We start from the raw sequence: 16083 nt of genomic DNA on the forward strand, positions 1-16083 counted from the left end.
CCTGCCTCAGCCTCCCGAGTAGCTGGGACTACAGGGACCCACCACCATGCCCAGCTAAATTTTTTTTTTTTTTTTTTTTTTTTTTAGTTTTAGTTGCCTGGCTGATGTTTTCTATTTTTAGTAGAGGTCTCTGTCTTGCTCAGGCTGGTCTCAAACTCCTCAAGCAATCCTCCTGCCTCAGCCTCCCATTGTCCTTTTTCATTGCTGTTTTTAAGGCTGCTATTGTAAAATCAAACATAGACATGTATATTTTAGTGAATTGTTGTAAGGTGAACATCCTTGTAACTACCACCCAGCTCAAGCAGTAGAACTTTGTTGCCTACTCCAGAAGCCTTCTTCCAATAACAGCTCCTTCCTATGCAGTATTTTATTGTTGTTGTTTTTAAGATTTTTATCACCCAAGTGTGCCTTCCTACATACTATAGCTTGGTCTTGTTGTTTTTTGTGTGTTTTTTAAGCAGATAATTTTAAATCTCTTTTAATCTACAGTTTATTCCTTCTTTCCTTACACTTCTTAGAATTTACCTAGTGAAGACCTAGATCATTTCACCTGTAGTTTCTTACAGTCTGGATTTTGTTGATCATGTATTCATGATGCAGTTCAACATGTTTTGCTGTCTTCTATATTCCCCCCAGATTAGGAGCTTGATCCAGAGGCATGGTCAGATTCAGGATTGATCTCTTTATTATGTTCTTTTGTCAGGAGGAGCATAATACCTGGTTTTTTATCTTTTTTGATGCTAGCAGCCATTTATGCTCAATGCCTAGATCCCCATTAATTCACTGGAGGATGCCAAATAGAGATGTCCTAATTCTTTTTGTTTTTAATTATTCACTTGAATGATTTTATAAGGAGTCACTTCCCTTTTACTATTCACTTACCCAGTGGTATAGCTATTATAGGAATATCTCTTTACTGTAGCCTGCCTTAGTAGATTGTAGAAGAGGTAAGGAATATGTTGGCCAGGTAAAGCGTGTCTGTAGTTTGCCTTATTCAGTGTGGGGTTCTCAATCCATCCCTTCTGGGGATCATTCTGAATTCTAATTCCCTATCCCCAGTGTCCACAGTTGTTATTTTAGACAGGCTACACACACTTCTATTTCCTATAGCTTAATCCAGTTAGGGTGGAATTGTGGGATTGGTAGGAGCTAATTACCTTAGCTGCTCCCTACCTGATCATCCTGACAGTAATTTGAGGGCCCTTTTATTTCTTTTATCCATTGTCTGTGCACTTATAGACTTTGTTTCTGTTTCTACCTCCACATAGAGCAATCTCTCTTTTGTGCGTAGTTTGAGTTGTGGTTTCTTGGACTATTTTTGTTTTCTTCTCTTTCTGTAAATCTAATCTTACCCACTTTATGTCTTTAAGGAGTCTTCAAAATGTCTGGTCCATTGGTAACATATGTTCAAATGTTATAGATTGTTTTCAATTATTATAGATTCTTTCTCTTTTCCTATATCTGATGTTTTATAAAGTTGAGGGCAGAAGGGCTGATAGGAGCATGTAATTTACTCTTCCATGTTTTAGGCTCAGTCTGCCATCTTGATCCAACCTTGTAGTTGATGTCCTTTAAAACTTGATCTAAGATTCATAATAGTGTACAGCAGTGCTGGTTATTGGTAAATAAGGAAAAACAGCCAGATAAATTAATGTATACTGTTGCATTGACCACTTATGTAATACCTACCTAACAGATGGATTTAATAAGATTTTATATAATTAGAAGTTATTGAAACTACATTTTAAAGGATTTATTTTAAGAAAATGATTATAAAATCTTGTTTATATTTTCATTAATTCTGTCTTCTGAGCAAATGAATGTTAGGAGGTAAAAGCATGCTTGCTGTATTAGGTTGCCTGTAGAATGTTTCAAATGAAGAAGCAAAATTGTTTCAAGGTTCGTTAGCATCTAAGAAAAGTATTTTTATTCTACCCATTCTCTAATTAATGCAGGTTAGCTATTCAAATTGAGCCATTCATTATGAAAACTCTAACTCATTCTTCAAGGCACAATTCAAATTTTCTTCTCTGGAGTCTTCCATACTCTCCAAGAATTTTTCTCTTCTCTGTACTCCTGTGATGTTTCTAATGTGTTATGTAAGACTTCTCGTTATGTTTTAAATATTGTTTTGTTACAGGTTCCCCTTTACCAAACTCTGAACTCCTTCATGTTTTATTCATTTTTGCAATCTTAGCATCACATTTACTCAGTGATTGGATCTTAATAGTTTTAGAAATGGAAAAATGGATAGTAAGTCATCATTTACAAAAAGAAGGCCTTTGATTTCTGGATTTTAGCTTCCTACGCCAAAAAGTCAGTTCTAGTCATTAATTATTAGAAATCCTGAGATCATTTTTATTTTAGATTAATAAATTTTATTAATGAAACATTTAAATTTGGTTTGAAGTTTGTTCTTTATTTTTGTGTGGTAACAATTAACCATTTGAGTTTATAAGTATTATACAATTCTGTGCTACCTTTAAAAATGTCGCGTTGTATTAAAAAAACTTAGTTTTAAAAATATCTCTAACAAAGCCTTTTTTTTTTGAAGGATCAAAGTAACAATGAAATTATGATTGGAGTGATGTCAGGTGGAATTCTGATTTATAAGAACAGGGTACGAATGAATACTTTTCCATGGTAAGAACTTCCATTGATACTTTTGCTTTTACCACTAAATTGCCAAATATAATAATTTATATTATAGAAAGTAGCTGTTGAACTATTCTAATGTTGTCAGTTTACTTGTGTGATACAACTTATACTTTATCCCACTTACTTGAAACCTACCAGAAGATACCAAAATAATTTATTTATTTCAAAATTACTTATTACTTAATTTTTCTCTTAGAGAGATTTGAAAGATGTTCAGAGCTTTCTATTCTCCTTAAGGAAGGCCTGACCTCAGGGACAACTACTTTACCAGCACCTAAATAACATAGGTTTTATCAGAAGCTAATCAAAGCAGGGGATTGTCTTATATAAGGAGGGAATGACCTGAGAAACACTAAAGGTCACTGCCAAAGGGGCACAGACCACTCAACCACTGAGACTTAATTTTAGGATGAATGAATGATTCCTCCCATTCCCCTGCTTTCTGCCACATCAGCAGGGCTCTTATATAATAATGGGATCACAACTGAAAGCTGCAAGGCTCAGATTATTCAGAAGTTTATAGGGAAACCCCAAAACAACTTGAAGATTAAAAAAACAAGGATACTAGAGAAAATCGTAAACTCTCGACACCTATAATTTATTTACAAAAAACAGGACACATAGCCTTGTACCTTGACAAACATAAAACTTCACACTAAAAGCTTATTTACTCTAGTTCTTTTTACCCAGTATATCATATCCAGCATTTAACAAAAAATTACAAGGCATACGGAAAGTCAAAAACAGTTTGAAGAGGCAAAGCAAGCATATCAGAACCAGACTCAGATATGGAAGAGATTTTAGAATTATTATATTAGAAATTTAAAATAATTACAATTAATTTACTAAGGGCTCTAATCAAAATGGTACAACATGCAAGAACAGATGGATAATGTAAGCAGAGAAATGGAAATCCTGTGAAAGAATCAAACAGGCAGGCTAGAAATCAAAAACACTGCAAATGCCTTTGATGTTCTTATCGGTAGGTTGTTACATGAGAAAGAATCAGTGAGATTGAAGATACGTCAGTAGAAACTTCACAAACTGAAAAGCAAAGAGAAAAAAAAGAAAAAACAGAATATTTAAGACTTGTAATGGGAATACCAGGAGGAGAATAAAGAACAGAAGAAATACTTGAAGAAATAGTGGCTGAAAGTTTTCCAAAATTCATGGCAGTGACTGAATCACAGATCCGGAAAGTTGAGAACACCTAGCAGGTCAAATACCAAAAGAATCCACACCTACACATTTTGTATTCACACTGCAGATAATGAAAGACAAAGAGAAAATCTTGAAAGAAGCAAAACTTGAAAAACACTTTTCCCACAGGGTAATATGATAAAAATTACATTGGATTTCTCTTAAGAAACCATGCACACAAGAAAAGAATGGAGTAAAATATTTTAAAGTGCTGAAAGAAAAAACCTACCAACCTAGAATTCTATATCTAGCAGAGTTATCCTTCAGAAGTGAAAAATAAATTAAGACTTTCACAGACAGACAAAAATTGAGGGTATTTGTTGCCAGTAGACCTGCCATGTGACAAATGTTAAAAGAAGTTCTTCAGAGAAAAGGAAAATAATATTAGACAGAAATTTGGATTGACATAAAGAAAAGCAGAGAGGGGGCTTTAAGATGGTTGACTAGAGTCACTCAGCACTCGCCTCCTCCACAAAGAAGGACCACAACAGTAACTAGGTAAACACATATCAAATAGAACATCTAAGAGAAAACACTGAAATTCATCAGGGAAGTAACAAGGAACTTCTGCAGCATGGAAAGAGAGATAAGCAAAGCAGCTGGCTTGGTTAGGAATGGCTCAGAGCCAGGAGAAACTTCCCATTGTGGGGCAAAAGGTAAATGAGAGATCCCCAGTGGGCCACATTCCCACCTCAGATTCCTGCAGTCCTCTCCACGAGAGAGCCCCCTGGCCCTCATGGGCCCTGAGTGTAGCATAGGGAGCTGCCTGGAGTTCACACCATGGCATTACTTCAGAGAGGAAGTTCCTGCTAGTCCCCACATAACCCCCTGAGACCCAGTCAGCTCCAGCACAGAGCCATTTTGAGAGCCCAGTAGCCACCAGAATATATCCTGCCCTGGGACCCAACAGCCCCTGCATCTCCACATTCCTGAGACCTAGCTGACAAACCCCAACGTCCACACAGGAGGCTGCAGAGTGGCAACATCATCTGGACCCAGTGGTGCAACAAGGTCCCTAGTAAATTTAGGCCCCACAGTGTCTTTTGCCCCAAGAATGGGCAGTATGGTGTACCAGAGAGGCTGTCCCCAGGACAAAGGGAGCCATGCACTCCCCTGAGCTTGATAGCTGCCTGCCTAGGGACATTGTCACTAACAGCAACCCCACCCCTTCAGTGGCAGGACCTCTATGCACCTGCACACACTTTCAAGGGAGCCTGAGGACTTGCTTGCCCTGGCCTACCTCATGGCCTGAGGACAGACCCTCCCTACCCATTACTATTGCTGCCACCACCTAAGCATGCCATCTAGGAGCTTGGTGTTGAACTTCCCCATCCACTGCCACTGCTGCACACCATCAGGGTCCTGAGGACAGAACTGGCCCACCAGCTGCCACACACATCATTTAGGAGCTTGAGGATTAACCCACCCCGCCCCCAGCTGCCACCCTTGTATGATGTCAGATGGTCAAAGGTTGGCCTGCTCTGCCTGCAGCCACTGGCCCATGCATGTGCCTTTCAGGGACCTAAGGATGGGACCACCTTGCCCCCCATGGACACCTCCCAGGTTCCCAGAGACCAGCCCGTCCAGCTTGCCTCCACCACTGCCAGCACTCTCCCATGTGACCACTCAGGGCCCCAAGGGTTCACCCAGTGTGGCATGTGCCTGTAGTCCCAGCTGCTTGGAGGATGAGGCAGGAGTATCACTTGAGCCCAGGAATTTGAGGTTGCAGCGAGCTAGGCTATCGCCACTGCACTCTACCTGGGGTGACAGAGCAAGGAAAAAAAAAAAAAGAATAGAATGACTACTTATTATGCACAATGGTCCAACCAGTTTGGAAAATTATTTTATAGTTTCTTACCAAGTTAAACATATGTCTGCCATATAACCTAGCCATTCCACTCCTCATATTTAACCAAGAGAAATTAAAGCAAATGTCTGTACAAAGACTTGCACACAAATGTTCATTGTGACTTTATTTGTAATAGTCAAAAACTAGAAACAACTTAAATATTCATTGTGAAGTGATGGCTATATTCATCCATATTGTGGTATATCCCTAAAATGGAATGCTCTTCAGCAAGAAAGAGAAAAGGATTGCTGAAAAACATAACAATGCAGATCAATCTTTAAATAATTAAGCTGAGTGAAAGAAGACAGATGAAGAAGAGTACTATATGGTTTCATTTATATAAATTCTAGAAAATACGAACTTTGGTGACAGAAAGTTGATCAGTGGTTACCTGGATGGGGGAGGGTTAAGCGTGTTGGGGTTCTAGAGGAGGATTACAATGTGATAGGAGGAATCTTTGGGGGTGATAATTATGTTCTACTATCTTGATTGTGATGATGGTTTTATAAGTATATATATATATGTATGTTAGGCTTATCAAATTATATATAGTAAATATGTACAATTTGTTGCATGTCAATTATGCATAATAAAATGGTTAAAATAAATGGGAAAAATAAACACTCAAAACCATGTGAAAGATAGGCATTAAAGCATAGAAAATGATTATATGATTACATAATTGCCATTCCAGTAGAAACACAGAAAAAATAGCAAAAAATTGGACAAATAGCAAAAAAATATTATGGCAGAGATAAAGTCAAATATGTCAGCTATTTCTAAAACTGTGAATGTGTTGAATCTTTAAATTAAAAGGCACAGATTATCAATCTGGATCTTTAAACAACTTTATTGTTATAATTTATGTACTATAAATATGCATATTAAACCATACAATTTAATGGGTTTTGTATATTTGTAGAGTACAACATCACCATAATCTAATTGTGAATCATTTTCATTTTCCCAAACATACCTTGTAACCATTAGGAGTCATTCCATATCCCCTTCTCTGCCTCTCACCCACCTTCAGTTCTAGGCAATCACTAATCATTTTCTTTCTCTATAGATTTGCCTATCCTGACTATTCCATTAAATGACTTCATATACTATGTGATCTTTTGTGATTGATTTCTTTCATTTAGCATAATGTTTTTGAGGTTCATGCTGTAGCATGTATAAGTTTTGCATTCCTTTTTATTGCTGAATGATATTCCATTCTGTGATTATTCCACATTTTGTTTATCAGTTCATCAGTTTTTTCCCCTTTTTTTGCCATTAAGAATAATGCTGCTGTGAGCATTCATGTACAAGATTTTGTGTGGGCAAATGTTTTCATTTCTCTTGAGTATGTACCTAGTGTGGAATTACTGGGTTTTTTTTTTTTTTTTTTTTTTTTTTTTTTTTTTTTTCAGACAGAGTCTCGCTTTGTTGCCCAGGCTAGAATGAGTGCCGTGGCGTCAGCCTAGCTCACAGCAACCTCAGACTCCTCGGCTTAAGCGATCCTACTGCCTCAGCCTCCCAAGTAGCTGGGACTACAGGCATACGCCACTATGCCCGGCTAATTTTTTCTATATAGATTTTTAGTTGGCCAGATAATTTCTTTCTAGTTTTTAGTAGAGACGGGGTCTCGCTGTTGCTCAGGCTGGTCTCGAACTCCTGACCTCGAGCGATCCACCCCCCTCGGCCTCCCAGAGGGCTAGGATTACAGGCGTGAGCCACCACGCCCGGCCAAATTACTGGGTTTGTTAAAACGTTTTCAAACTGTTTATATCATTTTACATTCCCACCAACAGTGTATGCAGGCTCAATTTTTCCACGTTCTCTCTGGCACTTGTTATCTTTATTTATGTTATGTTATGTTATGTTATATTATGTTATGTTATGTTATTTTTTGAGACAGAGTCTCACTCTGTTGCCCAGGGTGGTAGAGTGCCGTGGCATCACCTCACAGCAACCTCAAACTCCTGGGCTCAAGCAATCCTGGCTTAGCCTCCCGAGTAGCTGGGACTATAGGCATGTGCCACCATGCCCGGCTAATTTTTTCTATATATTTTTAGTTGTCCAGCTAATTTGTTTCTATTTTTTAGTAGAGACGGGGTCTCGCTCTTACTCAGAGGCTGGTCTGGAACTCCTGAGCTCTAACGATCCACCCGCCTCGGCCTCGCAGAGTGCTAGGATTACAGATGTGAGCCACCACGCCTGGCCTCTTTATTTTTGATTATAGCCATTCTGGGGGCATAAAGTAGTATTTCATTGTAGTTTTTATTTGCATTTCCTTAATGGCTAATGATATTTGGCATCTTTTCATGTGCTTATTGATCTTTCATTTATCTGTTCTGGATTATTCAAACTGGTTAAAAATCAACCTGTATACTATTTATTAGAAACATACCTAAAATATAAAGAAACAATGTGTTAAAGTAAAAGCATTGAAAAAGATAAACCAGGGATATAGAAACCAAAAGAAAACTGTTATAGCTATATTATTACTGTACAAAATAGATATTATTTCAAAGATTTTTATTCATACTTTGAAATTTTCCTAAAAAAAAAACTTTATAGCTGTAAGTACAGAATAAAAATCATACAGAATATATTTACCAGAAAATGCAATACAACCATTACAAAATAGACTTTATGTTAAAGGGAGCATCCAGTGTAAGGATTTTAATTCGTTGCTTGATGCTTTTTTGAGATTTTTGAAATTAAGGTGATTTGAATCTGACTCAGGTTTTCTTTCTCTTGATCATTTTGAAATTATTAGTTTTTTGTTTTTATTTGTTGCTAGTTTGATGGCTCTTAATGGAAATAATTTATAACTTCTAAAATATATGTATGTCTTTATATTATTTTTTGAATTGAGGCACACGGCTTCCTTTTTTCCATAAATGCAATCTATGTTTTACCCAGTGATTTTTTTCACTTTCTGGAAATAATCCCCTCTGTCTTATGACAGAAGAATTTCCCCATGTTTTCATGTCTCTGTCCAGTGAAAGCTCAGGATTCAAAAATAAAATTTTTCAAACCAAAAACCTAAGCATATCTCTTCTCTCCACTCTAAACATTCATGCTTGAAACTGACTCATACGTTTGCCTCAAGTGATTGAGGTGTGAAAAGTTGATTATTTGGGAATGCTGAGAGCTTCTTGGATATATAGGGCCATGAGTCATGACGATCCAAACTTAGAGTTACTGTGAAAATATTTACTTGGAAAATTGGAACAGGATTCCAAAGCAACGTTTGCTAAGTAAGATCAAATCTCTGGCCCCATGATCCTTAAGTCTTAAGGTTAACAAAAGATCTGAGTGTTACTTATTATGTGGTTATGATGAGGCAAATCAATTTGGCTCATATTGAATATACTAATGAAGGTTTGAGAACTATGCATCGTATGGGTTGCAGGTAAGAAGGAAAACAATATAGAAAGATAAAATTTAAAATATTATGCCTTTAAAAATTAAAGTGTTTTTAGGGTCATTGCATAAAACCATGAAATCTTACATTTTTCAAACATTGCTTATAGTTTTAAAGAGTAGACAACTACATTAATAATATTACTTGAAATTTTCATTTGTGACATGTTTTGAAGTATTTCTATAGATATAAAATTGGGAAATGTATAGTTCACAAAAGATATTCTGACAAAATTTTTCTCAGTTGAACACAGATTCTAATTGTTTTTCCATGAAGCACCAAAACTTTAGATTCTGTATGTACTTTGTGCAATATATACTTAAAAGATTATTTTATAATTTTTTATTTGTTAATATTTTAATCTTTATTCAATACTTCACATACTGCAATTCATTTTCTTTTGTCTAGGTTGAAGATTGTAAAAATTTCTTTTAAGTGCAAACAGTTTTTTATTCAACTTAGAAAAGAATTGGTGAGTATTGATCTGTTAATTATTGATATAAATGAATTCTTTTAAGGCTATCATTCATGACAGAACTTTTCTATTAGGCCAAGTCAAAGTGTGATTAATACTGTTAGTTAATACTACCTACTGAGGTAATGAATACACTTTTCATGATAAAGCGTATTTGTTTCTCCACTGTGTCTGTGGTTCTGATGTAAAGTTCTTCTAGACTTCCCTTCGCGCTCTCTTTAACTTAGAAACTAATTTCTCACATATGATGATCATTGTCAATCCTCAGGGTCCATTCATGAGGGCAGTAACTGAGCATATTTTTTTTTGTATTAAATCTAAATCTTCATATAAAAGCTCATTTCATTTTAGGGAAGCTGAGTGTTTCGTTTCTAGTTCATGAATTTGTAACGTTTCCTCCCTATGTTAGAATGGTAGTAGCCTTTTTATATATTAAGTACAATAAAATGAGTTGTCATGAAAAATACAGTGTTATAAACGGTCTCATCTTGTAAAGGATGTTATCAATTTCATCAAATTAAACTTTTCTTTTGATTTACACTATTTCTTAGAAATCTGAAAAATCTTGGCAAATTAATGTGGGTTCCAAGATTGTATGCATTTATGTGTATAAAATGTATTTGAAACTTTAACAGTGTGTTTGAATTAGCTGCACTGTATCAGGATATTGATTTACTAAGTGACTATGGTTTGTCATTTATGTTCTCAAAATATGGAAGTCTTTTTCTTTCAAGATAATTTTTATTGAAAAAGTATACAGATTTTAAGTATACAACCTGATAAAGTGAACATACCCATATCAGCACCTCCCAGATTAATATATAGAACATTACCAGCATCACAGAAGCTGGTAATGTTGCTGGTGGAGCTCATGTCCACTTCCAGTTATTAACACTCCCAAAAGGTAAACATTACTTCTCATTTGTATTACCATAGGTTTGTTTATTTTTGAACCGTCTTCTTTCGCTTAACATTTTTTGTGAAATTCATCCATGTTGTTGCACATATTAATTTGTTCTATTTATGTGTTGTATTCACTGAATGAATATACCATGAATTATTCATTATTTGTTCTATTTATGTGTTGTATTCACTGAATGAATATACCATGAATTATTCATTCTTCTGTTAGTGGACAGTTTTTCGATTTCCAGATTAGGGATATTATGACTAATGCTGCTAATGAACATTCTTGTACATGTTTCAATAAATGTTCAGAGATTTAAAATATACCTTGTTATCTAGAAACTACAGAACAAATATTTTACTTTAATTATAGATGGCACTATAGAAGTCAACTTTCCTAATTTGCCTCCTATTATAGTACTAGTGTTGTTAATAATAATAAGTTACAATGTCTAACATTTATTGAAAATTTACTATGTGCCTGGTAATATACCAACCATTTTCATAGCATTTAATCCTCACAGTCATTTTCTGAGGTGGTGTACCAGCTAAGAATGTATTTAATCATAAGTAACAATAGCAACAGAAGTCCACTAATAGTTGATTAAAGGCAGTATACAGGGATCCTTTTGTGGTTCACAAGCGTGATGATTGGATTTTCATGTCATTCTGTGAGATGTGGCTCCTTCAAACCTTATTATGACATTGGCACATGTTATAACCTGTCTGACATAGGGGTGGGGAGAAAAGAAAAAGGAAAAAAGGACAATATACAGACATGCTCTGCAGAAGGTTGCGATGTTAATGTTTTCTCTCTCAAATATCTCTTTGTTTTTAAATACTCAAACTTCATAGCATGTACCTATCTCTCAATACAACTTTTTGTGTCCTTTGTTTACAAACTATGTGGGAAAATTATTTTGTTACATTACAAATATAGTTCGTAAAATGTCAAAATCACCTACAAACTTATTGAAAAGTATACCAGTTGTCAAAAAGGAGGAATATATATATATACTGAGAAGCATTACTGCATTATACTGATTATGAGACATTTTTGCCATTTTGGGTAATATATTTGGAATAACATGTAAACCGTATATGTTAGTGCAAACAAAAATCATAATTAAGAATTTCTGGTAAACAAGGAATGAATGATGTTTTAAGCATATTACTTTCTAACATGATAGCTTATTACTTATACATGGGCATTTTACTGTGGTTTAGTCATGGAAAATATCTTTATAACCTTTTGATGAACAAAGATTTCTTTAACAGGACATAGAAGGAAACCTTAACTGAAAAGATTGATTATTTGGACTACATTAAAATTAATGTGTCTTCATCAAAAGTCATTATTATCATTAAGAGAGTAAAATAGCACAGAACATGTTATATAATACACACACATACAAGTCCTTGGTTGTATATGCGACCCAATAGAAATATATGCTAGTGACTTGAATAGACAGTTCACAAATGAGGATATCTACATGGCCATTAACATGAAAAGATTAATGATAACATGAACCTCAATAGTTAATGATAATATGAACCCCATTAGTTATCAAGGAGATTCAAATTATAACCTAAATGTGCCACTTCTACATACCCACCGGAACAACTAAGTGAACAAAACTGATGATCCAGTGGTTGGTGAGTTATGTGGAATGTACACTGCTAGTGGGAAGGGGTGTATATTGATCTAACCATTTTGGAAAACTGTTGGGCATTATCTGTTGAGCTGAGCCTGTGCACACACATCTTGTGACCCAACAACAGAAATGTGCATATATGTTTACCTGACAACATACAGGAACATAGCAGCATTATTCTTACATCCCCAAACTAGAAACATCAAATGTCTATTAATAGCAAAGTTGATAAACTGTGGTACATTCATTACAATAGAATACTATGAAAATGAGTGAATTACTGCTTCACAACTATATGGATGTATATCAGAAACATAATGTTGAGTGAAAGAAGCTAGAACTAAAGACAAGCATGACTAGTCTATGGGTAACAATGTCAGAAAAGTAATTACCTGTGGGATGGTAATCTGGTAATGATCCATTTCTTGATCTGGGTAGAAGTTAAATGGTTGTATTCATTATGTGAAAAGCAGAGCTATACACTTATGGGATGTGTGCTTTGCAATGATGTGTATATGGTTTACGTTAATGAAATTATTTAGTAATTTATGCTGAACTTTCAAGAAAATTAAAGAATTATATTCTTGTGCTGATTATTAAAAAATTTGAATTCTGTGATAGTGTTCAGAGCTGCTAAATATTCTTATTTGCTTAATTACAGTGTGGACAGATTTATAAATTAGGAGCATTGTTAAAAGTTGTGATGGTATATTTTAATGTTTAATTTATGACCTAGAATTATATTTTGAAACAGAATCACAGCAATAAATATTGAAAACAGATATGTAGGAAATTTTTTAGCATATTTCTAACTGTGTTCTAAGCTAAAAGTTTCTCAGAGTTATAATATTACTGAATGAGGTCTATATTTTGAAGCCTTTATTTTGGAGGCATTTACTTTATTGCCTTTTTATTGGATAAGCAAAAGAGATCCTAGAGGGATTAATGTTTGCAAGGTTAGAATAATTTATCTGTCAAAAGTAAATTAAATGTCAAACCAATAGAGATAATACTGTTTTTTTAAAAACGGTAAATTAAGTGGAGCATTAGATCCTGACGTTTTCCTGGTATTCTCTGCATTTTGTCATTTATTACAGCATGAATCTAGAGAAACATTGTTGGGATTTAATATGGTGAATTACAGAGCATGTAAAAATTTGTGGAAAGCATGTGTAGAACATCACACATTCTTCCGTTTGGACAGACCACTTCCACCTCAAAAGAATTTTTTTGCACATTATTTTACATTAGGTTCAAAATTCCGGTACTGGTAAGTATTGCTTCCGTATTAAGGCTTTATTTTTGGATTTTTTTTTTCCTTCCTTTAAGATGAAGGTCTCGTTTATGGAACCATAGAATCTTTGTTATTCATACATACCTACTGAGTCAAAATCTCTACGGAGTACAGCCTCTATATCAGTAAAAAGTTCTGTAGGTTCTTATGATATACACCAGACTTGAGAAACTCATTCCATTGACTATATTCCAGGTCATTATTTTCTAAAGCCACGTTTATTTACAGTCTAGACAGATGTTATAATTTCCATTGTTTCTTTGCTAAATATTTACATGAAAATTTTTCCTTGTTCTAAGCCACATTTATTTTATTTGTAAAAACGAAGATACCTTCTGTATGAATAAACAATTACTTTTGTTTTTTAATCTAGAATTTAGCATATTTTTTATTTCAAACCCTTTATTATAAAGAGTCAAAGCAATCACTAAGCAAAATCAGATTGTTACTGAACAATAACCCCAGGTTCCTTTTCCTAAAATTGTCTTGTTCTTGATAGCTTTTATTTTTTCCTGAAGGCAACAATCTTTGGGGGATAAATAAATTTGAAGAAGCTCTGATTAGTTTTACCTATGGAATTCTTAAAAGACCCATGAAAGCTAGTTTCTAAGTGGAACCTGGTAAGACTCGTGTAGAAAAGTTATTTGTGATCTTTTAGTAAAACAAATGTTATTCATTTTTGTTTGTTTCTGCTTCACAAAATAAGATTTTTCCATCTTCAATAAATAAAACCTTTGGCCATTATGTGTTAGATTAATTCACGTTATAAGTTCATGAGAAAAATGTTTAGTTATGGCCCAAAAGAGATTTATATTGTAAATCTAAACATTTATAAATATTCTTTGTAATCTCTGTAAAAATAACTGTAAGATTAGTACGGTATGTATTATTAAAAATACATGACCCCAACCCCAGGAAAAATTAGTAAAAGTAGCCCAGAACTTCAGTAACAACAATTAAACAGAATTAGGAAATTTTTAACCAAAAAAACACAGCAGACTCCTAAGTGGTTTGATGTCATATTTAACTCCTTTTTTTTTTTTTTACCTTCCTAAAAGCAATATTGAGAAAAGTAAGGTAACAGTACTTGCAAATTTTGAGGTAAATAAACTGAGGGAGAGAGTATCAGATCAATGATGAAAGCCAAAAAAAAAAAAGAAAAAAAAAAGCAAATAACCTTACCTACTGGGTACTAAACCTCAACAGAGACGGAAGAAATGTCCAAGGCTTTATGTGAAATGAGAACAGTACAAACCCTAAGGGTATTCCCTTAATGAATTTAATTCGTAAGTGACCACTGAGGTAATTATACAAGGACTACCCCTACCCTCTAGTAGAACTCTTCCTTCTCCCCTCTGTCCTTGCAAACACACACCATTTTACTTAGTTGCAACAAAATTATTAGAATGCAGTTACTAGCCTTTAACTATGATTCAAACAAGTCTCAAGATGAAGAAAATCAAAGGTTACCCAAACCATTCCCAGCAAAAAGATAATCTAGACATGATGATTACAAATACAAAAGATATTTGAAGAAACAAGTTTGGGAGAAAATCATCACTGAAACAGAAGGGAATTTCTTGTATTAATAAAAGCAAGTTCAACAACAATCTGATAAAAAAAAAAACAAGAAAGATTGGTGGGGAAGGGAGCAACACCTGTCATTCAGGGCATTACTACTGTTGGGGATTGTCCTAGTATTGGCAGATTTTACGTGTTTTTAACAGAATTGAGATCATGGCCTATTGAGTGGAATCTGTATATTTTTAAAAGTTGAATAAAATATCATTTTAACAACTTTATTGAAATACAATTGACATAATTAACATATTCAAAGTTTAAAATTGATATACACACAAATATTACATATAATCTCCATCTCTCTCTATATATATATCTCCATAAATCCATCTCCACAATCAAGATAGTAAGCATATCCATTATTCTCAAAAGCTCCCTTGTGCTCCTCTGTAACCCCTTTCTCCCATCCTTCATTCTTAGGTAACTACTGGTCTGCTTCCTGTCTCTATAGATTGGTTTGCATTTTCTAAGATTTTATATATATTGAAGCATATGTAAAGCATTCTTTTTAAATTGGCCACTTTTACTCATAATAATTACATAAGGATTCATCTATGTTGTTGCCTATATTGACAGTTTGTTTCTTTTTATTGTGGAGTATTATACCATTGTAAAGATATACCATAATTTTTTATCCATTCACTTGATAATATCAAGTGGGTTGTTTCACCACTTGGATTGTTCCTAGGTTTGGGCTCTTACAAATAAAGCTGCCATAAACGTGTGTGGAAGTCTTTGTATGGATGTATGCTTTAGTTTTTCTTGGGTAAATACCTAGGAGTAGAATGGCCAGATCATATGATAGGTGGATGTTTGACATTGTAAGAAACTGCTAAACATTTTTTCAAAGCAACTGTACCATTTATGTACTCATCAGCAGTGTATGAGAATTCCACCTCTACTACATCCTCATCAATGCTTGCTATTATCTTTTCATTATTTACCAGTGTCTTCTGAAGAGCACAAGTTTTGAATTTTGATGAAGCTCAATTTATTCAATTAGTCTATTCTATAAGGATCTTTCTTTTGTTGTCATATCCAAGAAAT

The 16083-nt window shown here is 34.5% G+C and overlaps 1 protein-coding gene and 1 non-coding gene across 3 annotated transcripts in view; both read left to right on the plus strand.

Moving 5' to 3' along the window:
* The window catches only part of PTPN4 (protein tyrosine phosphatase non-receptor type 4), a 183759-nt gene that overhangs the window by 117633 nt on the left and 50043 nt on the right, over window positions 1-16083 (plus strand). For both annotated transcript variants that reach the window (XM_045559157.1, XM_045559158.1), the window contains 3 exons: window positions 2555-2643; window positions 9534-9597; window positions 13259-13431. In XM_045559157.1, the coding sequence (XP_045415113.1) occupies window positions 2555-2643; window positions 9534-9597; window positions 13259-13431 (326 nt within the window). The remainder of the gene's footprint in view (window positions 1-2554; window positions 2644-9533; window positions 9598-13258; window positions 13432-16083) is intronic.
* LOC123644274 lies at window positions 11130-11238 on the plus strand. The gene has a single exon (XR_006737089.1). It is a non-coding gene; the product is annotated as a small nucleolar RNA U13 (small nucleolar RNA).

This window comes from Lemur catta, chromosome 8 (assembly GCF_020740605.2).
Source record: "Lemur catta isolate mLemCat1 chromosome 8, mLemCat1.pri, whole genome shotgun sequence".
In the NCBI taxonomy this organism is placed as follows: Eukaryota; Metazoa; Chordata; class Mammalia; order Primates; family Lemuridae; genus Lemur; species Lemur catta.